The sequence below is a fragment of the Capra hircus genome, chromosome 15, assembly GCF_001704415.2.
Source record: "Capra hircus breed San Clemente chromosome 15, ASM170441v1, whole genome shotgun sequence".
NCBI lineage: Eukaryota > Metazoa > Chordata > Mammalia > Artiodactyla > Bovidae > Capra > Capra hircus.
In genome coordinates this window covers 18,174,373-18,200,429 of record NC_030822.1, presented here as the reverse complement: position 1 = coordinate 18,200,429, position 26,057 = coordinate 18,174,373, and the positions used below count along the sequence as shown (strand labels likewise).

General features: G+C 52.8%; 2 protein-coding genes across 3 annotated transcripts in view; one reads left to right on the top strand and one right to left on the bottom strand.

The window, feature by feature from the left end:
• The window catches only part of NAT10 (N-acetyltransferase 10), a 39,634-nt gene extending 25,294 nt beyond the window's left edge, over positions 1-14,340 (top strand). Inside the window, exons 16-29 of the mRNA XM_005690076.3 lie at positions 9-125; positions 983-1,084; positions 1,190-1,264; positions 1,836-1,952; positions 2,801-2,934; positions 3,089-3,137; positions 5,931-6,027; positions 6,113-6,223; positions 7,145-7,317; positions 7,834-7,953; positions 8,258-8,356; positions 8,718-8,791; positions 9,726-9,809; positions 13,521-14,340. Of these exons, the coding sequence (XP_005690133.2) occupies positions 9-125; positions 983-1,084; positions 1,190-1,264; positions 1,836-1,952; positions 2,801-2,934; positions 3,089-3,137; positions 5,931-6,027; positions 6,113-6,223; positions 7,145-7,317; positions 7,834-7,953; positions 8,258-8,356; positions 8,718-8,791; positions 9,726-9,809; positions 13,521-13,632 (1,464 nt within the window). The 3' untranslated portion in view covers positions 13,633-14,340. The remainder of the gene's footprint in view (positions 1-8; positions 126-982; positions 1,085-1,189; positions 1,265-1,835; positions 1,953-2,800; positions 2,935-3,088; positions 3,138-5,930; positions 6,028-6,112; positions 6,224-7,144; positions 7,318-7,833; positions 7,954-8,257; positions 8,357-8,717; positions 8,792-9,725; positions 9,810-13,520) is intronic.
• ABTB2 (ankyrin repeat and BTB domain containing 2) overlaps positions 20,085-26,057 on the bottom strand; it is a 182,615-nt gene continuing 176,642 nt past the window's right edge. Inside the window, exons 15-17 of one of the 2 annotated variants that reach the window (XM_018059255.1) lie at positions 23,636-23,704; positions 22,904-23,017; positions 20,085-21,675 (exon numbers count right to left, since the gene is read on the bottom strand). In XM_018059255.1, coding sequence (XP_017914744.1) covers positions 21,478-21,675; positions 22,904-23,017; positions 23,636-23,704 — 381 coding nt within the window. In that variant the 3' untranslated portion in view covers positions 20,085-21,477. The other variant, XM_018059256.1, reaches the window with a different exon arrangement.

Sequence of the window (26,057 nt, the reverse complement as noted above, 5' to 3'; positions counted from 1 at the left end):
CTCCACAGAACTCTCCCAACGACCTTCAGATGCTTTCTGATGCCCCTGCTCACCATCTCTTCTGCCTCCTGCCTCCTGTGCCCCCCACCCAGAATGCCCTTCCAGAAGTGCTTGCTGTCATCCAGGTACAGAAGCTGAGGTGTCCTTGTGGCATCGATTTGGGAACCACTTAGGCAGTCAAGGATTAGTGGCTCAGTAATGGGAGTGCAGAAGCAGAAGCTGTTGACTCCTGAGCTGGAGCCAAGTGACTGGGTGTATCCAGACAGGCAGTTAGGGTGCAAAGGAAACCGCCACCCTAACACACACCCAAAGCTTCACTGTTCACAGATGGCTGCAAGGCAGAACTGGCTTTGCATATTTTGACTTACAGCTCCTGAAACAGAAATTTGTTTTCCTCTTTATTTCAAAAGCAGTCCAGGTACTTGTAAAATTAAAAGGCAGATTGGAAACATGTTTTTAGTGCCTGGCATGTATTTATGCATTTCTTTATCGTTTTTCTTATTCACAAACATGGGATCATAGTATTTGGCAATCTTTTTTTCCAACATGTCAAATATTCATAATTTTCATAATTTTTAAGGGTTAAAATTGTATTTCATTACGTGCACATACCGTGTTTAACTGTGTTTGCCCATGAGTCATTGTGAATTTGCACAGTTCTGTACAGAGCCATATGACCCTCCCGAGTCTTAATCGATGAGCTCACGTGTACACCGTGTGTGGAGACCCTCGTCTAGTGTGGTTTTGCTTTCTGGGCCAGGGGGCTGTCAGTATTCTGCCTCCTTAGGTGATGGTGTCAGGATGCCCACGGGACATAGTAATGAAACTTCCCTTAGAAACAGATGAGTTGGTTACAGGGTTAAGTGTGAGCGGGAGTGGAAACAGCTGGCCTGGTCAGAGCCAGGGCAGGGCGCCGGTGAGGTTCTGTGGGTGGGCGCCCTACCTGGAGCCGCCTGTCTGCACCGTCCTGCTCTCCCCACAGGTGTGCCTTGAGGGGGAGATTTCGCGCCAGTCCATCTTGAACAGCCTGTCTCGGGGCAAGAAGGCTTCAGGTGACCTGATTCCATGGACAGTGTCAGAACAGGTGAAGTGCTTTCCCTGGGGTGTCTCGGGGTGGGGGCGGGGGGACACTGGTGATGTTGGAGGCTGTCTTTTGTTGCTAAGTTACTGGCTTGTGCCTCCCTCACAGTTCCAAGACCCAGACTTTGGCGGTCTCTCAGGTGGAAGGGTGGTTCGCATTGCTGTTCACCCGGACTATCAAGGGGTAACGTGTCTTCATGCCTTCAAAGCTGGCGTGCTATCAGTAGTTGCAGGCATGTTGCTGGCCGTCATTAGGCCAGGTGCACTCGGTTGTTTAAATAGGAAGCTGGTCAAGGAGTAGCAGACCCAGGTGCTAGGGGCGATTTGCCCGGGGCTGGGTGGGCAGGCGGGATGGTTGTATATGGTTGCTCTTCCCTTTGTGAGGACAGAGGGCTGGGGAACCAGATCTTACTGTCATGACTGTCTGTCTTGGAAGTCTCCACTGAGGAGTTAGCTGGAGAGTCATCAGTTTGGCGCTGGCTGAGCCGTGGACCAGAAAGTGTGGCCGGCCGTCTGGCCGGCCTCCCACTCAGGTGGCAGATGGGCGGGCTAGATGGTGCAAGAATGAGGATCTTGCTCCATGAGGTCTTGAGGGTCTCTGCTTTGACCTTGTTGGGGGGTTTCATTGGTTCTCTTTGCCAAGGGCAGGGTGATCCAGAGTGAGGCTTTCTAGAAGTGGTACAGGGGAGCAGAAGTGCTTAGACGCTGAGGACATCTCTGCTCCCCTCGCCCGTTTCTCTCGTGTGTGCTCACAGATGGGCTATGGCAGCCGAGCCCTGCAACTGCTGCAGATGTACTATGAGGGCAGGTTCCCTTGTCTTGAGGAGAAGGTCCTGGAGACATCGAGGGAGATTCACACCATCAGCAGTGAGGTAAGCGTCTTCTGGCCGGGCTCCCAGTTCCTGGCAGAGACCGCGTTTCCTCTCTGGGTCTTCAGGATCATCCTCAAGAGCAGTCTCGTGGTCTGGGCTACACTGGGCCACAGCAGCTGAGCTCCTCTCTGGTTTTGGAGATGCTTCTCTCTCTCTAGCTAGCACTTAAACCGAGGCCCTCGGATCAGCATCATCAGCCTCATCTGGAGACGTGTTAAGTCTATCAGTCCCTGAATTGAGGCTTTAGGGTAGGACCCAGCAATCTGGGTCTTAACAAGCTCCCAGGTGATGCTGATGCACCTTTGAGCTTGAAGCCCTAGCTCTGCAGTCTCCTCCCCTCAGTACTGAAGCCAGACCCAGGGAAGCTCTGTCTTTCTGGATATAACACTAGGTGCTAGGGCGGCTTTTCATGTGGGTTCCTTTGATTTTTCACAATGTGCCTGTTCTGGAAGAGGGGAGGGCTTATATTTAAGGTCAGGCTCAGAGGTGTGTCACTTCCCAAGACACTGGAGCCATGTGGTGGCAGACCTGCATCTTTAGCCCATCTTGAGAACCCTGCCTCTGTCTCTTTGTACATGTGTTTGGCGTTTCTAAACATGTGGCTATTTCCTGAATTCTGGGTTCTAAGGAGTGTGATTCCAGGCTTGTCTAGGGGTTTGGGATTCTTGGGAATGATCACTGGGCTTAGCGGTGTGTTTTCATTCTTAAAACCATGGGAACAAAGCTAGAAACCCACCCCAGTTTTTGGTGTGTTTGTCCAGAACCTGGTGTGGCTGGGGTGCTTGGGCATGTCGCTAACCTTCCTCCTCCTCTGCTGGGTGGACCTGCCCTCCCCCGGCATCCGCCAGGCCGTCAGCTTGTTGGAAGAAGTCGTCACTCCCCGGAAGGACCTGCCTCCCTTACTTCTCAAGCTGAATGAGAGGCCTGCTGAACGCCTGGACTACCTGGGGGTGTCCTACGGCCTGACCCCCAGGCTCCTCAAGTAAGTGTCCTCTGGGCCCTGGCGTCCCGAGAGCTCGCATTCTCCAGGCTGTGTCTGTCTGTCTTGGGGCGACGGCCATCGGAGACTCCCCATAGCCTATGCCAGCCGCTCCCAGAAGGCACACTTGGCGACAGCAGGTTCTGTGTCTTTGCAGGTTCTGGAAACGAGCTGGGTTTGTTCCTGTTTATCTGCGACAAACCCCGGTGAGTGAGGCGTGTGGCAAAGAAGGGGCTGGCGACAGGCGTGTCCCTGCAGAGCCCTGGTTCCTCTGGCTCCGCTCTGAACAGGCGTCCCTGTGCCACCAGGAGGTTGGCTCTGATGGCCCCCGGGGCAGCCGGCCTCACTGAGGCCACGTGGTCACACTTGTTCCTGCCCCCATCTCCGCCCCACGCAGTCAAGCAGCTTTGTGCTTGACTGAGATGGCAGAGGTGCACGTGGACTTGTCCCCCTGGTTCTGGAATCCTGTCACTGGGGGCCTTCTCGAGTACGTACTTTTTATATGTACTTTTTGAGAAAACAGAAAGGAAAGTGGTTTTAGCAGTGCTTGAGGTAAGTTGGTGTCTGAAGGAGGGATGTGACTGTGTGGTTATAACAGAGCCGTAGAGAATAAAGTAGAAGGTGGGAGAGCTAGTGAGTCAGGTTATTAGAAAAAATATTTAGCGCCTGTGGTGAATCAGGCGGTGAGTAAGATAAGCCGGGAAAGCTTGTTTTCTGATGAGTGGAAATAACATAGTGAGCAAACAAACGCTCAGGTGGCGATGGTGTGGTGAGTGGCCAGGCTTCTGGGGTGACGTTTCACACTGCAGCCTGAACGGTCAGAGTGGGCCAGCCGTGTGACAGCCCTGCCCGCAGAGAAGAGCGCTTCCAAGCAGAGGGCACAGCAAATGTGAGGACCTGAGGTGGAAAGGACACTGGTGATTTGAAGGAGATACAAGGCCGGTGTGGCTGGAGGACCCTTGAAAGGGTGGAGGTTCATGGCAGGGCCGCTCCCTGTTCTGGTAGAGGGAGGGGTTAGAGGGAACGTTCGGGGCTGCCGCGTGGGCAGTGGACCGCAGTCGAGGCGGGGAGGTGAGCGGATGAAAGGGGTGGCGTGGCTCAGGGGGATGCAGTGAGGGGAGAGAAGGTGCCAGATGCCAGGGGTGTTTGGAAGGAACTGAGTAGAGTCAAAGGTGAACTGAGAAGAGTCAAAGGTGGAGATGTGGAAGATGAATGAACACAAGGCTTGAGGGCAGTGCTTTGATTTTTGGCTTGAGAGACTGGGAGTTGGAAGTGCTGTTTGCTGAGATAAGACTCAATGGGGAGGACCAGGTTTGGAGGTGGAAGTGAGAACTGTTTTGGGGTCTAATAAGACCTTCGAATGGACATAGGGAATAGGCAGTTGACCACAGGAATCTGGAATTCGAAGAAGAGGCTGGGCCTGGAGACAGATTTGAGAGTCATCAATGTGTTCTTAATAGAATATACTCTTGGGTAAAGGATTTTGGAGGGGGTCAGTGTCTATTTTCTTCACAGCTGTAAGCCCAGCACTTAATAGCATCTGCTGTGTATAGTGTGTGTTCAGTAAATACTTTTGTTCAGTGAGTAAGTTTTTAAAGCTGTTGAAAGTAGGGGCTGAGAATAAAGAAGGTGAGTCCTTGGACATTCCAGCATTTAGAGGAATGAGTTGGAAAATACATCAAGGTAGGGGGCTGAGGAGGAAGAGCTGTGATCTGTAGGAGAAGGGCAGGGTTTGTGGTTTAAAGAAGGGAAGTCATTGATTGTCCTCAAGAGAATGAATGAATTGAGGACAGTTGACCGTTGGACTCTGGCACTGGTGATTGGAGTGAAGGTGGCTTCTGTGGAGGGGTTACCCTGACAGGAGAAGAGAAGGAGGTGAGGAGATAGACTGAATAGGTGGTTCCTACACGAGGCAGAGGGGCCAGAGGAATAGGTCGCTGGAGGGGGATTGGAGCTGGGGTGGCTCGTCAGCCGGGAGATTCCAGAACATGCTGGTCGGCTGCAGGGTATGGTCCTGCAGAGCTCATGCAGACACAGGTGAGGGGGGCTGATGACAGGTCTGCAGGCCCGGAAGAGGCCGGAGGGCAGGAGTGGGGGCCAGTGCATCCCCTGCAACTGGAGGGCAGTGAAGAGTGTGGGCACAGAGGGTGTCGGGCGGCTGGTGGAGGTCGTGCCAGGAGGGTGACGTTCTCCTGATCGCTCTGTTTTGTTGGAGAGGGGAGCAGCAGCTCAGAGGGAGTGTCGGAGGTGTGGTTTGGGAGAGCTCAAGGTCAGTATCCAAGGGAGATGCCCATTTGAGAGTTCAGAGCTGGACTGGTGAGGACCACTGGGTGTGTGGCTGCTTCCATGGGGCCGGGGAGCCTATGGCGGGGCTGGGTCCTCATCAGCGAGGCTGGTTGAGTCTGGGGTGTGGCCTTGGCCGTCGACTGCAGGGAGTGCACTGGAGCCAGTGAGTTCAGCACTGCTTGCTTGTGACTTGGTGGTGGCATTTTGTTACTTGAATGCTCTTCAGTTGAAATCTGTTAGATATTTTTATGGTGTTGGGCTGTGTGGTTGTTGTGTAGTAAAAAATCTTAAAACCTGTGGTCACTGTTTTGGAACCTAAAGGAGCCCGCCCTTGTAAGCCTGTTGCCAGGATGAGAACCCTTGCCATGCTCTTTGCTGGCCATGGAGTCTTTGCTGTGAGTCACCAAAACATGTTGATTGGGTCATGTGGTGTTTAAGCTGTAATGCCTCTCGGCTCATAGTCTGACCTGGTGTGAGCGAGGGGAGAAGGCGTGCTCTGAAGGTTCAAGCAGCTTTGTTCCATCGCGGGGGCCACCAGGACAGAGTAGCCTCTGGAAGCTGTCATGTAGGCAGTGGGCCCTGCGAGAATGAGGGTGAGGCCGCCCCTCCCTCTGAGGAGGAAGCAAAGATCCATAGAGCGTGCTTACCCATGCGCGTTGATAGGGGCTTCATAAAGGGGGCCTTGGTGCCAGTCAGGGATCTGTGTTCCCCAGAATGACCTGACTGGAGAGCACTCGTGCATCATGCTGAAGACACTGATGGATGAGGAGGAGGCAGACCAGGGCGCCTGGCTCTCTGCCTTTTGGAAAGGTGAGTGGGGAGTGGACCTGGGGGGCAGCCAGGTGACGGGCCCTGGGCCCTGCAGACCTCTGACTCCGTCTGGTTGGACCCGCAGATTTCCGAAGGCGGTTCCTAGCCCTGCTGTCTTACCAGTTCAGCACCTTCTCTCCTCCCCTGGCTCTGAACATCCTCCAGAACAGAAACATCGGGAAACCTGTGCAGCCGGGTGAGCTGGCCAGGTGGCCTGAGGGCTGGTGGGGCTTGGTGGTGCAGAACATATGGGAGGTGGGCGTGTGGTCCAAGGGGCGGGCTAGACTAGGTGTGGAGGGACAAGTTGCAGGCCTGTATCCCCCGCCGCCACCTCCACTGAGCAGTCCCTGCCCCATCACAAGGCCTCTGTCACCCGCTGTGCCTGTCATCCCCACGACAGGACTAGAGGCATGTGTGACTTGGCTTCAGAGACATATGTAAGGCCTGCAGCTAGTCAGTTCTGGAACTTGTTCTAAATCCCGTGAGCTAGGGCAACTAGCTCAATTCTGAGGCTCCATTTCCTCATTCATGTAATTGTAATAAGAATCTGCTGCCAACCTTCTGTAGCCAACACATAGAAATGCTTTGGGCACACAGATTCTGTTTGAATACTTAAAATATAAAAAAGGTGTAAAGGATCATTAGTGCTAACAGCTGTGGGGATTTTTCCCCCCTGTTGGTTGTTATGTGAATGTGTGTCTCTTTTGGGATCAATTATATTTGGGTGGAAAAATGTTTCTGGAGCTGGGGGTGGGAGCCTGTGTGCTGCCTGCAAAGCTGGGTCCTGAAGAGAAGTGATGAAGTGGGGAAAATGCTGGGGTCCTCTAACCCCAGGGCACTGATGCTCAGAGTCCCGTGCCAACATGAGGGTCACACACCACCCACCCCTGTCACACAGCCCGAGCCGCCTGCCCTCTGCATGAGGAGGTCAGGGCTGCCTGAGGCGGGGTGTTGTATGGGTGGGCAGGCTCTTTCGGGTGGTCCTCCCCTGCTCTGGCTGAAGACTGGTGGAGGAACAGCTGCCGGGTGCCACTCGGGGACCTTTGTGCGTGCCATGTGGGAATTCCAGCAAGGGTGTCGGGCTGCCCTGACCCGTCTGGCTCTGTCGCATGTCCAGCCCTACGCCGGGAGGAGCTGGAAGCACTCTTCCTCCCCTACGATCTGAAGAGGCTGGAGATGTATTCACGGAACATGGTTGACTATCACCTCATCATGGACATGATCCCGGCCATCTCCCGGCTGTATTTCCTGAACCAGCTGGGGGACCTGGCCCTGTCTGCGGCCCAGTCGGTAGGTTACCTGCTGCTTGTGTGCTGGCTTTGTGGAGCAGTTTATATGCTGGGAGTTGGTCGGCTGCTATGACATAACTTTGGGCATTTAGTTCTTTGTGGTTCTGATAGCATTTACTTCTTCATGGTTCTGATGAGGGGGTAGGGGTCCCCTTTTGCAGGTAGGGGACCCTTGCGCTCTCCAGTCAAGCCATGCACCCAGCAAAACAGTTAGCAGAAGAGCCGCTGTCTGAATCCATTCTTCTACCCCACCGTGTGCCTCGCTTCTTTCTCTGCTTATCAGAGGTCCAAGAGCACCCTGTATTGTAACACAGCTGTGAAGCGGCTGTTTGCCGGGATAAGAAGTTGGTCTGGGGATTTCAGGAGGAAGGCGTGCTTCCTGGCGGATGAGCGGGAAGATTTCCTAGTAGTGCCAGTCGACGTTTTGACCAAGGGAGAGTAACTCTGGTTCTCGGTGCCATTTTAACGGATAAAAGCCTGTTCTGGCAGCCACTCCAACAGATTTCCTGTCCCCCAGGCTCTTCTCTTAGGGATCGGGCTGCAACACAAGTCCGTGGACCAGCTGGAAAAGGAGATTGAGCTGCCCTCGGGCCAACTGATGGGACTTTTCAACCGGATCATCCGCAAGGTTGTGAAGGTAACCTCAGCCGAGGGCAGGGTTTTGGCCCATTTTCTGCCCAAAGATGCAGAAATGTTAACATTTGGTTCTAATTGCCTCAGATCTTCTCTCTCTCACACACACACAGAAATGGAGGGCTTCAGCTGTAACATTCTCTCCCAGAGGCACCCTGATTGGAGTGAGCCTTGTCTCCACTGTTTTCCTGCTCGCCCGAGTGCGTGGACTCCAAACCGCACGGAGTGTGTGCTCAGTGGTTGAGTAACGAGTGGTTGGGTCTCGGCTGCTCCTTCATCTGCTGCTTCTCGGCCTTGGTCTTTCGTAGCTGTTCAATGAAGTGCAGGAGAAGGCCATCGAGGAGCAGATGGTGGCAGTGAAGGATGTGGTTATGGAGCCCACAATGAAGACGCTGAGCGACGACCTGGTACAAACACCGAACCTCTTCTCTCTGCCCTGGAGGAAGGGCCCTCGGCGCTGGGGTCCTAGGGGTGTGAGGAGCGCACTCCCCAAGTTTCCCTGCCTTTGTGTGTGCTCCCTGCCCTGGACGAGGCCTCCCGCTGAGTGTGTGTGAGAGCCGGCAGTCAGGCAGCTTCTGTTGCAATGCTTGTTTGTCCTTTTAGATTTTTCAGAAGGCATGTTTTAACGTTGTGTACACTTTAGTAAGAGCTTCCTCTGCAGGTGTGGGAGGTGGTGAACGTGGTGAAGGAGAGGTCTGCTGGTGGTCGTGACGGTGTTCCTCCCCCTCACCTCTGTCTGATTTGCCCCCTGCCTGACTCTGACCGCAGGACGAAGCGGCCAAGGAGTTTCAGGAGAAACACAGGAAAGAAGTGGGGAAGCTGAAGGACATGGACCTCTCTCAGTAAGGCCCCTCGGCGGCTCGCGGGAAGCACAGAGACTCTGCTCATTTCTTCTAATTCACATCCTGGGTGCCCCGAAAGCTGTGTTTCATGGGATTGTTCTTAGAAGCACTAATAGCTAAAAATCTCCCCATTCACTATTTGCATAATTTTGAAAGATTTGTTTTCCCCAGATCTGCTCTGCCACTTTGTAAGTCATGACTTGCAAATGGTATTGTGTCCCAGGCCCCTCAGGGGAGGGGGCTGCTGATCCATAAGCACCCACTTTCAGTGGCTACTTTTTAATACCTGGCTTTTGACGTGAATTTGAAGAAAGGGTTCTGTGGCCAACATTCCAACAAAACTCCCTTGCTCTCCAACCTTCTGTGCCCTGAAAGTTACAGCCCTTTTCGAGCTTCAGCTACAACGGTGGTGCCTGCCCCGTAGATTGTGAATAATGCTCCAGAATTTGGTGGCCTCGGAGCCTTTTTGACCTGTAGTCCCGTTGCCGAGTCATTAGGGATGGTGGTTGGACATCAGATGGAGGCAGCCTGGAGGTCCAAGAGCAGGGTATTGAGCTTTGCCCTCGGCTTTGCAGCATCAGACCCTTGACTTGTCAGGACTGCTAGATCCCAGAGGTGGGCGGGGCAGGGCACAGTCCAGGGGCTTGTGGGCTGTGGAGGTGGGGGCGAGCAGGGAGATGTTGGGGGTAACAGGAGGCTTCTCTTGGGTGGTTGGTGAGTTGAGCGGGAGAAGTCGGGTGGCTGCCTCTGTGCCCGTGACCCCTGCCTGCTCCGGTGACGTTCCCGTTCCCTGCTCTCTGAGGTGCAGACGCTGGCATATCTCAGCCTGGCTCTCATGGCAGGACGTGTGTGATGAGAACGTCACCACCCTCTTTCTTTTAAGCTGTCTTCTCTTCCTTTGAGCAGGCTTTGATATTTCCTTTTATTTTTATAGATATGTAATCCGTGGGGATGACGAAGAATGGAATGACGTTTTGAACAAAGCTGGGCAGAATGCCTCGATCGTCAGCCTGAAAAGGTGAGGGCCCGGCATCCACCAGGCAGGGGAGGCCTTCTGGCCTTCTCTCTGCTTCCCTAGTAGCTTTCACTTGGGAAAGGAGGCTGGCGCAGGTGCTTTGAGGAGTCACTGCTCTCTCCTTTGAGGGTTGCTCCTTTTGTATCGTATCTCCTACTGATCAGTTGGAGGCTTGGATCTCTGCGTCCCTCAGATTCCTAGACATGTCAGGGAGCTGGGCTTGAACAGCCTTGGAGTTGCTGCTAAGCACTTCCTGGGGGCTTTAATGCAGCTTTCCCTTCATGCTCAGGACAACAGAGGTGGCTTTGTTCTTACATCACTGCTTTTCTTTTATTGAAGTGTAATTGACTTACAGTGTAGTGTAATTGACTGATAGTATTGCTGTACCACAGTGAAGTGACTCAGTTATATATACTTTTTCGTATTCTTTCCCATTGTGGTTTGTCACAGGATCTTGAATGTAGTTCCCTGGGCTGTGTGGGTAGGACCTTACTTATCCATTCTGTATGTACCTGTTCGCATCTGCTAATCCCAGGCTCCCACTCCCTCCCTCCCCTGCCTCCGTCCCATTTGGCAACCACAGGTCTGGTCTCTGTTTCTGTGATGGTTTCATAGAGCGGTTCGTTTGTGTCGCATTTTAGATTCCAGATATCAGTGGTGTCATATGGTGTTTGTTGTTCCTCTGCTTATTTCACTTAGTATGATGAGCTCTGGTCGCACCCATGTTGCTGCAAACGGCGTTACTCCATTCTCTCTATGGCTGAGTATTACTTCATTGCACATACACGCTGCATCTTCTTCACCTGTTCATCTCTCAGTGGGCGTTTAGGCTGCTTCCATGTCTTGGCTGTTGTGAGCAGTGCTCCTGTATGCATAGGGGTGAATACATGTTTTTGAGTTATAGTTTTTTCTAGATAAACACCCAGGAGTGGGATTGCTGGATCATAGGGTAATTCTTAATCTGCTTGGAAACCTCCATGCTGGTTTCCGTTGTTGTTCAGTCTGTCTCTCTGTGACCCCATGGACTGCAGCACTCCAGCCTTCCCCGTCTTGCATCACCTGGCAGAGTTTGCTCAGATTCAAGTCCATTGAGTTCGTGATGCCATCCAATCATCTCATCCTTTGTTTTCCATATCAATTGCACTAACTCACATTCCCACCAACAGTGTAGGAGGGTTTTCTCTTCTCCACATTCGCTCCGGCATTTGTTAATTGTGGGCTTTTTAGTGATGGCCCTTCTGGCCAGCATGAGGTAGTACCTCTGTGCCCGCTTGGCAGTGTTGGGCACGCTTTCATGTGTCTGTCGGCCATTTGTATGTCTTCTTTGGAGAAAGGTCTCTAGGTCTTCTGCACCTTTTTTTTTTTTTTTATTGAGCTGTAGGAACTGTTTGTATATTTTGGAAATGGAAATCAAGCCCTGGTTGATTGCATCATTTGCAGATGTTTTCTCCCATTCTGTAGGTTTCTTTTTGTTTATGGTTTCCTTTGCTGTGTGAAAGCTTGTACATGTGATTAGATCCCATTTATTTATTTTTGTTTTTATTTCTGTTTGGGAGACTGATCTATGAAAACATTGGTATATTTGTCAAAGTGTTTTTGCCCATGTTCTCTTCGAGGAGTTTTATGGTTATATCAGTGTTTTAAAGATGAAGTAATAACCAAGGCTCTCAGATGTTAAGTGACTTCCCAAGAAGCGTATAACTAATAAGAGACAGAGCCAGAATCAGGACCAGGTCTGTCCACTGCAAAGCCCATAGTTTTACCTGCTGTACTCTCCTTCCTCTAAGCCAGTGGTTCTCAACATTTTGGGTTGTGGACCCCAAATGGCTTTTGTGCATGTTGGTTGTATCTATCAGTATTTCCCATTTTAGAAATGGAATACTGAGAAGTTTAAAAAAAACAGTTTTCTCATTCAAAATTAACAGTCATGGACTCATTATGGGTTAAAAAAAATTTTTTTTTTGAATTATTTTTTTAATTTTATTTTTACTTTATTTTACTTTACAATACTGTATTGGTTTTGCCATACATTGACTAAAAAAATTTTTTTAATAACCTTCTCATAAAAATTTCAGTGAGAAAAGTGAGAATGTTTTACATTTGTTTTTCCAAATCTCTTTAATATTTGGGAAACTAGAAAGCAGCTGGATTCTCTCGTCTGCTTCTGCCTTCAATCTGCTGTGATATCAGATGGCTTGTAGCCTCTGGAAAATAGAATAGTTGGGAGAGAATGAAAATGGAAAAGGCAGATTATGTATTAGGATTGTTTTGAAAATAGTTTTGACTTTGGGGTCCACCTGGAGGGATCTTGGGGAGCTCCAGAACTCCCTGGACTGTTTTTTGATAAACCCTTGCCCCAGGTACTTCTCTGCAGAGCCACGTGTTCGAGGATGGCAATAGTTCCGTGGGCCGGAACCTTCACTGGAGTTTCCCTGGGGAACACAGTGAGGCCTCCCCTGCCCTGGGCCTCTGGAGATGAGACTTCCAGGGTTGGCTTGGGGTTTCGTGGAGAGGGTGAGTTGTTGGCATTGCCATCAACAGGGTTCCCTGAAGAGTTTATTTGAAAAGAGGACATCTTGTGACTCTAGGAGCCATAGACCCCCGAAATCAGGATATCCTCTTCTGCCATCTCCATAAGTCACAGTGCAGCCTGGAGGTCTCCCCCATCAGCGCTGGCCTTATTTTCATGATGGTCTCTGTCATGGCACAAAAGCCCACTGTCAGTGTGTTCTAATTTCTGGTTTGGACGAAAAAGCAGGCGTGGCCCAGGGCTGATGGTGGCCGCCGCCTTGACCGTGGTGGCTTTGGAGTGAGGCCGGCTGCATGCATGGTGTGTGGCAGCCTCCCCCCGTACTCCGCTGCTCCTGCCTTTGGGTCGGCTGCCACTGCCTGGAGGAGCCTCCTGCATTACTCCCCAGCCTGTGTGGCTATTTGTGCGTCCACGGTTCAGTGTTAACGTCAGAGCTTGTGCTTTTGGAGGTGAAAACACTGACTGTCATTATGTATGCATTTGAAGCATCTTTTCTTTGTTTTATTAGCAGTCATTTCATTCACGTGATGTTAATGGTCTCTGGACAGAATTGTTTACCCTCTCCTTCTAAGGAGATGTTTGTTTTCAGGGCAGAGTGAGACTGGAGAGAAATTTGTAACCTGTAAGCTGGAAGGAAGGTGGCTGTTTCTGAGCTATTCTCCTGTTAATCTGTCAGTGAGGGACCAGTGGCCAGCTGAAATGTGTCCCTATTCCTTTCAGTTTTCTTCTCACTTAGGAAAGATAACAGCACATCAAAAAGTACTGTATGGTTTTTCTGGGCATTTCATGCTTTGTATTATATTGGGGACTATCCTCACGGTCACTGGGATAATGTGTCTGGTTTCCAGGGTAATCCTCAGTGGTAATTGATGGGAATGAATTTTTCTTGTGATGCCTTGGATTTTTAAGTTTTAGGAGGGGAGATGTGCAGATTTCAGGAGTTGAGGTGTAGGTTTTTTCCTCCACAGACTAAGCTTGGTCAGGGCAGGAATGGGGTTGGTATGTTGTGTCCTCAGCCCCCAGCACAGCGCCCCGTAGGCCTACAGAGAACACGTCTGTGTAACTGCACATTCTTACATCAAGTTTCAGATGACGGAAACCTTTTCTCAGACAAAGCAGAGCAGTCTGAAAGAGGTAACAGATCCAGCATGTTTTTCTTTCGACTCTTGTTTTTTCTTTTCCAGTGACAAGAAAAGGAAGCTGGAGGCCAAACAAGAACCCAAACAGAATAAAAAGTTGAAGAAAAACAGAGATATGAAGAACAAAAAAGATATGAAACTGAAGCGGAAGAAATAGTGGAGAGACACTTGGGCGTCGGCGGCTGACTCGTAAGGAAATACCCTGACTTGTAGGACTGACTCTGGCGGGACTGAGTGGCAGCTGACTGGACTATTAAATGCAACAGGATCCCCAGGAAACCCAGAAGCGGGCCAGGAATTCAGTCTATGAGCTGAACATGGCTTAAGGCAGTGTCGCTTCCGAGGGGGTCTGCTTAGAACGCGATGGTTGGCATACCGTTATTGCCGTCTCTCCTCCCCTCAGTCCAGGCCTGCCTTTCCCATACGTTCATATTTTGCTTTGGGCCCAGCTTTCTCCATTCCTTCTTGCACATGTTGAAGCCGTGCTGGCTCTCGTCTCTTCTCGAGCATCAAGTACACGGCTGTCTGGAGACCCCAGAGGCGGCGAGGGGAGCATCAAGGCCTATGATCATGAACTTGCCCAGGCTCCCTGAAGCCTGGAGTCCCAGGAGCTCTAGTCCAGCTGTATGGCCGTGTCAGCCACGTTTAAGCGCTGGGACCCACACTGCCATGTTCCGACCCTTTCTTCCCCCAGCAGTGACCCAGAAAAGCTTGACTTCTCAACTTAGGGAACGATATGATATCTGAGTCCCCAATACCTGTTATTTCATCCATTTGGGAAAAAAAATGTTGGGAAAGACCCTTTTGCTAGCAGGGATGAGGGGAGATAGAGAATCTATTTTTAATAAATAACATCCTAGAAAGACCAGCGGCCTGTGTGCCTGTCAGCTGCACCTAGATGGGAATTGACTTTGCCCATTTCTTCTGGTGGATCTTGGCTGCAGGTGCACTTGGGAGGGTGCCGGCATCAAGGCTCAGGGTGGCTGGGGCTTACCGAGCTGGGAGCCCGTGGGGGAATTGACCGCGCTGACCCGTGCTTCCTGTGGTCATTCCATAGCACTTGGTGTGGCACCTGGAAGCCAGCCAGCTGGGCCTCTTTTCATCCCTAGCTCCTGTCAGATCATTTGGTTCCGTCTCTTGTGGACAGGAGTGTGGTGGCTTCATGTGTACCGTGGAATGTTTGGTATCTATTTTCCAGTCCTAAGTCTGATACCGTTTTTATTGAAACCGGGGCCCTGCCATCCTTGACCAGGGATCAAACCTGGGCCCTCTGCAGTGGAAGCTTGCAGTCCTAACCGCCGGAGCACCACAGAACTCCCCCTCTGCTGGTTCTGTGCAGTCGCTGTCTATTCATGTCACCAAGTGCAGGGAGAGTTCAGAGTGGAGGCTGGCTCCGTCGTGCTCTGGTTCTGATCTACCTGTCTCCTCGCCTCTGCCTGTGAGTTGCTGGTGATCTTTCCAAGCTCCTTGAGTCAGATTTCAGCTTCTGTATTTTTTCTTACTTTTATCTAAAGAATTCCTGCGGTGGCCTTGGTTACTGTTCTTCCTTGGTTTTTCATAGACTCTAAAAGGACTGTCTTCTGTGAATCCAAATAGATCCTTTCCTCAGCCCTCGTAGGTTATCTGGTTCCTAGAAGTCTAGTCTGTAGACAGGGAAGGAAGAGGAGCTTCTGGAGCAAAGAGGATTAAATGTGCAGCTCCCAGGACAGATGGCCACAGGGAGGAGAGCAGATTCTGACCACCTGTGCCTAGGACCACCACGCCTTCCCCCCATTAAGTCTACAGGAAAGTTCAATGAGATGAAAAAGAATTTTTGATCCATTTTTCTCGGGTGAGTGCCTGAACCTGCCTTTTAGAGAGGATTTTTAAAAAAATTAATTTATTTGACTGTGCTGGGTCTTTGCTGTAAGTGCTTTCCTCTAGTTGTGGTACAGGGCTTCTCATTGCAGTGGCTTCTCTTGGTGTGGAGCTCAGGCTCTAGGCATGTGAGCTTTAGTCTCCCAGGCTCTAGAAGAGCACAGATTCAGTAGTTGTGATGTGCAGGCTTAGTTGCTTCGCAGCATGTGGGATCTTCCCGGATCAGAGATTGAACCCACGTCTTCAGTGTTGGTGGGTGGATTCTTTACCACTGAGCCATAAGGGAAGCCCATCAAAGAGGGTTTTCTTAAAGAGAGTGGCTAAAATGCAGTCACAGCCCCAAATGATCTGAGCTGGCTGGTATGTTAAAACCTCTCCAGCCACATCATCTTACAGGTGCAGGACCCACGTTGGCCTGGTCTTGCTCAGCACCTCTAGTGTCAAAGCCTGTCCTCGGCTCTGTTCCATGGACTCTCTCTGGCCTTGATGCTGGCTCTGCCTGGCCCTTGCTGTGACCTGGAGCACGCTTCTTACTTCCACCCAGGTCCACATGTGTGTAAACTGCAGGTGGTAATGACAGCACCTCCCTGGAAGGGCCGCTGTGAGGAGCAGAGGACAGTGCCTGGCGAGGAGCAGGTGTTCACCAAGGCTCTGTTCTGTGGCACGTGTAACCCAGGGGAGCTGCTCTGTTGCCCACAAGCACTACGATGGACTGAATGAGGCCGGGCTTTGTTCTAAAACCACAAGCCTGTACTCTGGCCTTTCTCTGTGCACATGAAAAGGAAGTGAGCATTCTGCCTACATGTACAGTCTTGGCGCTTATGTGCAAAGTGTGTGCAGGTCTCTGCACTTGGTGGTTGTGATCTTGGGTTCTCCTCCAAACCTGAAAAAGCGCGCCTCCCCCAGACCTCACCATCTGGCCTCCAGACAGAGTGACATCTGTAAAGCTCGCTGTCTCAGGAAATCTCACTTGCAAAATGAATTCACATAGGCCGCCGATGAATGCTGTCACTAGGCTGGGGAAGGGGCCGAAAAAGCCTGAACAAAGAAGATTCCTCAATGGTCTCATCCCCCCACCACTCCACCAAGCCGCGAGGGAGCCAGCGCTGGCCCGCTTCAACGCTTCCACTGCTCATCTGTCCCCCATAGTCCCAGAGGACCCTCGAGTGACCAGGAGTGACACAAAGGGGGCTGCTGAGGCTGGGGGAGGGGACGAGGGGAGTGACCGTCACCTTGGATAAATGTAGGCTCATTATCTGAGGCCATCGCACCAGCCGCCAGTCCCCTGGCCCGGAGGGGGTGGGACTGGCCTCCCCTGGGCCTGAATAGGCGACTCAGACTCCAGATGCTGCTCTCCATTCTCTAAACAACTGGTGAAAGCCGAAAGGTGGAGTAGCTTCTGCAGAAGGCAAGGGGTGGCGGGAGAGGGAGATGCTGAGGCTTTTCTTCGGCTTTTCTTCGGCTTTCAGTGGTTCAGCTGAGGAGAAAGCTGTGATAATCCCGACATCTGGCTGCTGTGGGGCAACCGGCAGGAGAAGGGAAAGTATCAGGAGCCGGGAGGAAGACTCGGCTTTAGCCTTGGTGGCCTGTCGGGATGAGTTTCCTGTGGAGACTCCGGCCGAGTCAGCTTCTCAACTGCCCGCAGGGTAGCTGGAGTAGAAGGAAACCACCCCCTCATTTCCCTTAGCAGGGTTGCTAAGGAGAAGTTCACTGTCCTCTCCCCAGCCTGCCTTTGGGTGCTAACAGCCTGAAGTGGGCAGCAGAGGAGAGAAGCCCCCACGCTCCTGAGTGGTGGCCGGAGGAGGAAGCCTGGCCACTGGGGCAAGGTAAGGTGGTAAGACAGTCCCATTTCCACGCTAGTTTCTCCTGGCTCCTTGGAGAAAGTCTGATTTTTTTTCTAATTATTATTTAAGTGCTTGCTTTAGAACATGTTTCTGCTACATGCAGGCTTGAAGGGGCCTTGCTCCCTTTACGTTACCTTCCCTTTAATCTTCAACCCCCTTAAAAGAAAATACGGCTGAGCTCCTGTATGGAGCCAGCTGGTGATTAGACCTTGCTGCTTAGGCTGCATACTTGACTGAGGCATCTCCTGCAGGGGTGGAGGAGCTTGTAGGGAGGGTGGGCACAGACCTCTGAAGGGGAGCCTCTGGAGATGGTGAGTGCTGGGAGGGACAACCCACCCCCAAACCACCTTAGCAGAGGCCTCTGCCCAGGAGGATGGTGCCAAGGGGTGTGCCTCCCACCGGAGGCCACCAGAGGGCTCCATGTGTCCATGGCAAGCCCTCTCCCCACAGAGGCCAGGGCCCCAGGCTGGGCCTCAGGCTGCTGGGCCTCAGGCTGCCGTGCCTGGGCCTCCATCCAGCAAAGCCCACAGTGGGTCTTTCCCAGGACTGACTGACCCTGTGGGGTCTTTATGTTGTCCCCCAACTCCAGAGTCCTGGCCTGTCGGTCACTGAAACCACAGCCACTCCCGTCAGTGTTCCTAGTGACCTTAGGAATTTCTCCTGCTTCAGACGGGAAGCATTTTAAAAACCTTTATTTCTACCTGGACTTTGCACCTAAGACAAACTACCACCTATTCCAGAAAACCTTTGGGCCTGAGTCACTGGCTTCTGGTCTTCTGTCCTTTAACAGGTGACACAGCCAGCAAGCGCTCAACAGGGCCTGAAGGCGGCAGCCACCAAAGGCCAGGGGGTCCCTCATCAGGCCCCTCCTCCTCCCTGTGCTGGGCCACGCAGAATTGCATCGTGGAAGGATTTGCAAACAACTATTCTGACAGCCTAGCAGTAGTTCTGCAAATCAGGGCGGTGGGGCCCGGGGGTCAGGGCACAGCAGGAAAGTCCCTGACAGCTGTCTTTTTAAAAATTTTATTGAAGTATAGTTGATTTACAGTGTTATGTTAATTTCTGCTATACAGCAAAGTGATTCAGTTTTATACATATATTCTTTTTCATATTTTTCATTTTAGTCTATCATATTGAATATAGTTCCCTGTGGTATATGGTGGAATCTAATTTTTTACCCATTCTATATATAATAGTCTGCATCTGGGAATCCCAAACTCCCAATCCATTCCCCGCCTGCACCGCTTGGCAGCCACAGTTCTGTTCTGAGTCTGTTTCGTAAATATGTTCATTTGTGTTATGTTTTGGATTCCACATGTAAGTGATATCGTATGGTATTTGTCTCTCTTAGTATGACACTCTCTGGGTCCATCCGTGTTGCTGCAAATGGCTTGATTTCATCCTTCTTTGTGGCTGAGTAGCGTTTCATTGCATACGTGCACCGCGTCTCCTCCACCATCTCTCTGTCGATGGGCGTGTAGGCTGTCTCCATGTCTTGGCTGTTGTAAACAGTGCTGCTGTGAACATGGTGGGTGAATGTACCTTTTCAAATTAAAGTTTTGTCTGGATATATGCCCAGGAGTGGGATTGCTGGATCATATGGCAACTCTCTTTAATTTTTTGAGGAACTCCATACTGTTTTCCATCGTGACTGCAGCAACTTCCATTGCTACCAACAGTGTAGGAGAGTTCCCTTGTCTTCATATCCTGTCCAGCATTTATTTGTAGACTCTGATGGTCATTCTAACTGGGGTGAGGTGGTACCTCATTGTAGTTTTGATTTGCATTTCGCTAATTAGTGATGATGAGTCTCTTTTCATGTGCTTATTGCCATTTGTATGTCTTTAGAGAAATATCTCTTTAGGTCGTACTCATTTTTTGATTGGGTTTTTTTGCTTTTGTTTTGATGTTGAGCTGTGACAGCTCTTTCTATATTTTGGAAATTAAGCCCTTGTCAGTTTCATTTGCAAATAATTTTCCTCCCAGTCCGTAGGTTATCTTTTTGTTAATGGTTTCCTTTGCTTTACAAAAGCCTGTAAGTTTGATTAGGTCCTGTTTGTTTTTGCTTTTATTTCTATTGCCTTGGGAAACTGACCTAAGAAAACATTGGTATAATTTATATCAGAATATTTTGCTTATGTTTTTGTCTAGGAGTTTTATGGTGTTATGTCTTGTATTTAAGTCTTTAAGACACTTTGATTTTTTGTGTATGTTGTAAGGGCGTGTTCTAACTTTATTGATTTACATGTGGCTGTCCAGCTTTCCCACCACCACTTGCTGAAGAGACTGTCATTTTCCCACTTTCCTTTTTTCCATCATTCTTGCCTCCTTTGATGAAGACTGACTGACCATAGGTAGGTGGGTTTGTTTCTCTATTGTGTCCCACTGGTTAATGTGTCTGTTTATATGATGAGTGCTGGTGCTATGCTGGTTTGATTACTGTGGCTTTGTAGTATTGTCTGAAGTCTGGAAAGTTTTGCCTCCTGCTTTCTTTTTTTTTGCAGGATTGCTTTGGCAATTCTGGGTCTTTTGTGGTTCCATTATAAATTTTAGGATTATTTGTTCTAGTTCTGTGAAAAATCTGACAGCTTATTCCTGGCATTGGGCTCCCGTCCTTCCAGTCCAGCTCAGTGCCATGTAAGTACTTAATGAATGGGAACACACCTACCCCATTGGACAGAACAGGAAGACTCAGGCTCAGTGAGGGTTGGATCCAGGCTCAGGTCCTGGGAGGGGCAGGGCAGGGGTTAGCGGCTGGCCATGCACAGCTTCCAGTCGGAGCTTTGTTCTCTCTGAAACACAGGTGTCTCAACCAGGGAATCAGCTCCAGGTTCTCTTCCTGGTCCTTAGGGCTCCTCCCTAGCTCTGAACTTTGGGTAACCCTCTATAAGGAGCCATGAGGCCAAGGTCATTGTTAACAAGTGTTTATTGTTAATAAAACCATAGTACATTTACAATAAGTGACAACATTAATGTATAGTTACAGTATCATACAATATTACAGCAATAAAATAACGCCTATTCCTTTGTGCATCCAGCTCAAGCAGCTAGTGGAAAATATTTTCCAGGGTTGCAAACCCCCAGGGCTTTTCAAGGTGACTGAAAGGACACCTCCTAAAGTGCCTGGGGCTTCTGGTGAATAAATAGTTTCTAAGGTACAGCCAGACAGCCAAAGGGGGACATCCAGCACAAGCTGTTCCGGAAGACGCCCCGGATGTCTGGTACATAAATACGACAAGGGTCCAGGCCCAGCGATGTGTCCCCACCCAGGAGAGCCTGGAGCCTACAGGATGGCAGGGGCAGATAGCAGGGAAGTAGAAGGACCTCCTCTTCCAATCCTTCCTGTCTACCTATGCCCCGACCTTTAGGTTCCCCAAGACCCGCAGTTCCCAATGGGAAGTCTGGGCCCTGCTCTCCAGTCTAAGTTAAAGGACTCTCACTGGAGAGACTGGACTGGAGGGATGTTTAGGGCTCTGCCTAATTCTAGGCTTGGGATTTCAGAATCAACCCCTTTACATTGGCCCCTGAAAACAGCAGCAGCAGCAGAAGCTGAGGCCACCAGGCTCCTCCACTATGCCCCACCCTTGGCTCAGATCAAAAGCTTTGAAGGCGCTGGTGGGGGAACAAACCACCTTCTCTACTACTCACTGAGCAGGCCAGCCGCCCCTCTGCCCAAAGGAGCCCAGACACCAAGGAAATAGGCTGAAAATGACCCTCTTCACAGGATCCCCAGTCCCCCTGGAGGCCACATCAGGTCTTTCAAAGGCACAGCCTTAAGTTCAGGTTTGTCTGACGTGACACTGAGGGAAAAACACCAGCTTTTGACTGAAATGGCCTGAGGCCTAGATAGAACATACACTCTCTACATTCATAAGGATGCCCACACCCCCCAGGAGCCCCACTTCGGACAGTCTGAGCTGCCCGAGGCCCCGGGGGTGGGCTGGTTAGAGCCTGGAGGGCATGACCAGAAGCTGTGCAGAGCAGAGCGGGATCAGCACAGGCCTCCGGGAGGGGCACACGAGGGTGAGTGCACAGCAGCCCTCCGGTGCAAGCAGGCGGCAGGTGTGGAAAAGGGCCACTTGTGGCCACTCCTGCCCTTGGCTCATCACTGGTTGAGCAAATGGTTAGGCTCTGGGCCTGCCCAAGTCTGGCTCCAAGAGTGCCGGTAACCAGTCTCAGCCCAGCAAGGCCCCAGCATGTCCACTGGTCCTGGCTGTGTGCTGGCCCAGACACCCCCAGGAAGCTCCCAGCCTTTCTTACCCACCGGGAGGCCTAGTAACAGAGCCAGCCGCCCCCACACCTCACACCCGAGAGGTGACGTAGAGCGAGTGCACGCGCTCGGCCAGGGTGCTCTGCAGGTCCTGCAGCGGGTCCAGGCCCTGCACTTTGCTGCTGCGGCCGTAGATAAGCTGCCGGAAGGAGTCCTGCTCCAGCAGGGCCTTCATGTGCTTGAGGAAGAAGCCCTCGCAGAACAGGGCCAGTTCGGGGGCGTTGTGGATCTGTGGGGGCAGGGAGAGGGGTGAGAGCACAGCCCTGCCCAAAACTGCCCCCAAACAGTCCTCAGGGGCAAAGGTCCAGCTTCAAGCCCCAGACCCAGGGAGGTAGGCAGGCCCTATCTCTGCATCTTAGGGCAACTGAATTTCTCATCTGAATTCCATGAGCATCTCCTCAGGTTAGACTGATCTGGGTTCAAATCCCAGCTGTGCCACCAGGAACATCCTGGCATCTTGTTCTCCGCCTGGTCCTGCTGGTGACGGCTTGTTGAGGGGTGGTCCTCATCCCCATGGGATTGGACGCTCCGTCCCTAAGGGCAGGGGCTGTCCACGGTGGGATGTGCAGCATAAGTGTTCACGTGGTAAACGCTCAGCAAACCCTGAGTGCCCTCTCTGGGCCAGGCACTGGATGCAGGCCCTGAGGCCCAGGTCTGTGAGGCGCTCTCAGAGCTGATGTTCCAGATCAGGGGGACAAGAGAAGCCAAGGAACCAGCCAGGCCAGGTGATCACAGACAGTAGTCAGTACTCTGAGGCAGTGAGAGTGGCTGAAGGGGCAGAGAGGCGCGTGACTTGGGGGCAGCTGGGGGAGGAGACTTAGTGGAGGACTGCAGCAGTCCTGGGGTGGAAATGAGTTGAGAAAGAGATGGGGGCCACGTGGCCAGGTGAAGGGAGAGGGAGGCATTGGAAGGGGAGATGGGAGAGGGTCCTAGGGGCCTCATAAGGGGTGACAGATAAGGGCTGGGTCTTTACTTTGCAGTGGGAAACCTTTGAAGAGTTTCAGTAGGGGAGTGGCGGGATCTTCACACTTTTCAAAGAGCCTTGTGGACTGCAGGGTGAAAGCCAGAAAGTGTTGGAGGCCAGGCCAACGCGATCGTCCGAGAGTGGAGAGAGTGGAGGTAGCAGGACGGAGAGGGGTGGCTGATGCATTGCTGTGGCATCTGCTGCGAGGAGGAAGACTAAGGAGCACCAAGGGGGAAAAACTCGAGTAGTGTTGAGAACTGATCTGACTTGGAGGGGCTCCGCTCTTTGCCGCCCCAGGTCTCACTGCCCAGTGCAGCACAACTGGTACAGGACCTGGGGTCCCCCTGGCTCAGAGCTCAGCTCCCCAGCTGCTGTGCCGCCTTACTGGGCGGCCATGACTTCAGGCCACAGAGAGGGTGACACTGTCCTTCAAAGCTGCCAGGGCACAGCAGGGTGAGTGATGGGGGGCAGGGGTGGCAGCAGGGGCCCTCACCTTGGCATACTTGTAGGTGTTCACGGCGCTCTCCACGCTTAGGGTCTGGGAGCACAGGATCTCACAGTGCCGCTGCAGGGCGTCCAGCTGGAACAGGCTGGCAGCTGACAACAGCTGGCAGGAGGAAGAGAGGCCGTGGGTGAGCGGGGCCAGGCCCGTGGCCCCGGCATCACGGAACAGAGCCCCTGTGTGCCCTCCTGACCCCCAGGACCCTCCCTGCCCACCTGCCAGTTAAGTCCGATGGCCTTGATTTATTTCTACCCCAGGCCATCTAGGTATTTGCTAGGACACCTTGGGAAGTATCTGATAGGTGACAGACATTGGTTGGAATTTCTCATGTCGCGAGGCCTTCAACTATGAGCTGCCTGCTCATCTGCACGACTTTCTAGCCAGGCGCGTGGCCAGCAGCGGGTCCGTTTTCTAAGCAGTAACCTGGTAAGGTGGGAGGGTACCTGCTGCCTTCTGATCCTCCTAGGCTTTCTATCCTCAGGGATGGCCCTTTCTAACCCTGAGGGGTCACCCGGGAGGTTGGGTTCCACAGGCGCACCATTTCCCATGTGCTCAGAAGAGTGAGGACCTGCAGGGAAGCAGGGGGTCCTCACAGAGGCCCCCTTCCCTCCCTCCTCATGTCTCCAATGCTGTGTTTCTGAGATTGGGGTGGGTGAGACCTGGCAGGTGTCTCAGGCTGGGCACAGGCATGGTGGATGGGCTCAGGGGCTGCCAGGTCCTCACCTCCAGGATGTCACCAGTGGGGATGTCCATGGATTCCGTTCCCCCGTAGTACAGATACTGCATCATCATCTGCAGGAAAAAGGCCCCATGTGAGGGCCAGGGGGCCCACAGCACCACCGTGCTCACCCCGTGCCCCTGGGGCGCTGCTCCAGCCGCTGCCCGGCCCTCAGTGCCCCAAGCGCCGCTCCAGCCGCTGGCCTGCCCCTCGGTGCCCCACCTCCCACCCCGAGAGCCGCTCCAGCCGCTGCCCGGCCCTCGGTGCTTCCCCGCCCCGAGTGCCGCTCCAGCCACTGCCTGGCCCTCGGTGCCTCCTCACCCCAAGCGCCACTCCAGCCGCTGCCCGCCCCTCGGTGCCCCCCAGCCCCAAGGGCGGCTCCAGCCGCTGCCCGGCCCTTGGTGCCCCACCTCCCGCCCCGAGCACGGCTCCAGCCGTTGCCCGCCCCTCGGTGCCCCCCCATGTCCCGAGCGCCACTCCAGCCGTTGCCCGCCCCTGGTGCCCCATGACCGCTGTGTGCCAGCGTCTGCACACCGCCCGACTCTCGTCAGGCATTTTTGTGCTTCTCCTGGAATGCGTATGGCAAGCTGCCTTCCACAGAGTGGCTTCACTTCAGTCCCCACAACAGCCCTGTGAGCCCAGGAGGGCAGATACTCTTCGCGGCTGGGAAAACTGAGGCCAGGCAGGTAGGCTGATGAGGCTGACCCGCCTCCTCAGAACCCTTGCAGCACACCAGGCACCTCAGGACTCATTTTCTCCTCTTATGGAAATTCTAAACATGGGGGGCTCTGAGGGGGCGACTGTCCACCCTCAGAATCCTGACTCCTGACCTCCCCATCAGGGCTAGCCAGATCCCGACCTCCTCCTGGAAGCCAGTGCAGTGCTGGGGCCTGGGACCTGGCCCAGAGGTCACCCTGCCGACCAGCGGGGGCCCTGCGACACCATATGAGGTGGCCTGGGGAGGGGGCTATGTTTAGTTCTGCTGAGGTCTGACTTACAAGCTCTGCCATCATGCTGGAGACTGGGGAGTTTCCAGCTGGAAAAAGAAAAATGATTCTCCCTGGCTGGCTGAAGAAAGGGCCCCAGCAAGGAGCTGGCAAGGGTATAAGTAAACACGGCTCCAGCCGGCACAGTCGGGCTCTGTTAGGACTGGCCCCCGGGCTGGAAGGGGCACCAGAGGGTCTAGAGGGAAGGAGCCCACGCTGGGGCGGGGCGGGGGAGGGAAGAGGGCCTGCCAGCCGTGTCCTGGCCTGCAGGAGGCATCAGCCCGCCCCCTCCCCTCAGGAGCGCGGGCTTCCAGAGGTCTTGTGCAGCCCCCGCTGGAGCTCAGGTGGAGATCTTACAGTTACACGGATGTACCCGTGTCCCGCTACTCCAGGCAGTGTGTGCCTCGGGCGGGCCCACGCCTGGCTTCCTCCGCCATCCCCCACCCTGGGAGCTGAGTGCCCAGGACTGGGAGTGGGGCAGCTCCCATCTCCAGGGATTCTTTCCTAGGTGTTAGCCTCAGGGCAGCCCTGAGGTGAGAAGGGGCCCAGCCTGTGGCTCCTCTCCCTGGCTTAGAAGCAGCCTCCTGCCGCTTTTGGGAGCTGGTCTGGGCCCGGCCCAGCTCTCGTGGTACATGGGTCTCCCTGAGGCACCTGAATGCAGATGAGCCCACAGCAGTGGGACCAGAATCACCCTCTTGGAGCCTCCCTGGGGGAACCGGGCTGCTAGCAGGCAGCTGCGGACATTAATTTCCCACAGCCCGGTAGCCCCCGGGCAGGCTGTGGGTCATCCAAAGCAGGCAGCCTGCAGGGCTGGAGCGGGCAAAGGGCTGCTCCCAGTGAGGCCCAGGCAGGACCAGCTGCAGGGATGGCCTCGCTTCCTTCTGCCCAGAGTGGGCCACCAGGAACATGACCACAGGGAGGCCCCCAATACTGCAGGGACAGGACTGGGGCCAACAGCCGCATCAGAACGGCAGGGGCATCCCCGAAAGGCCGAGGTTTAGTCGGCAGTGACCCTGGCAAGAGTCTACACCTGTGTTTGTGTTGTGTCAAAACTGCATTGCAAACATTTAGTGCGAAAAAAGGAAAACATTTCATTAAATTTTTATATGTGGAATGATACTATTTTGGCTCCATTAAGTTAAATAAATTTCACCTGTTTCTTTTTACATTTTCCTTCATCTATTAAGCAATTTTACATAACCTCTGTGCCCAGCATTATCTTTCTATTAGAGATAGTATTGCTTAGATCTCCTTGGGCCTCCGTTCCTGTTCTAGAAAACAAAGATCTCAAGTTCTCTTTGTGTTGTGACAGCCAATGAGATGTCTGGGGGCTACTCTGAAACTTAGGCTTTTTTAGGAGGCCTCGGACCTGGATCTATGGCTTCAGCTGCACGCTGCCCTCCCGCCCCCCCCCCCCCACCCCGGACACACACACACACTG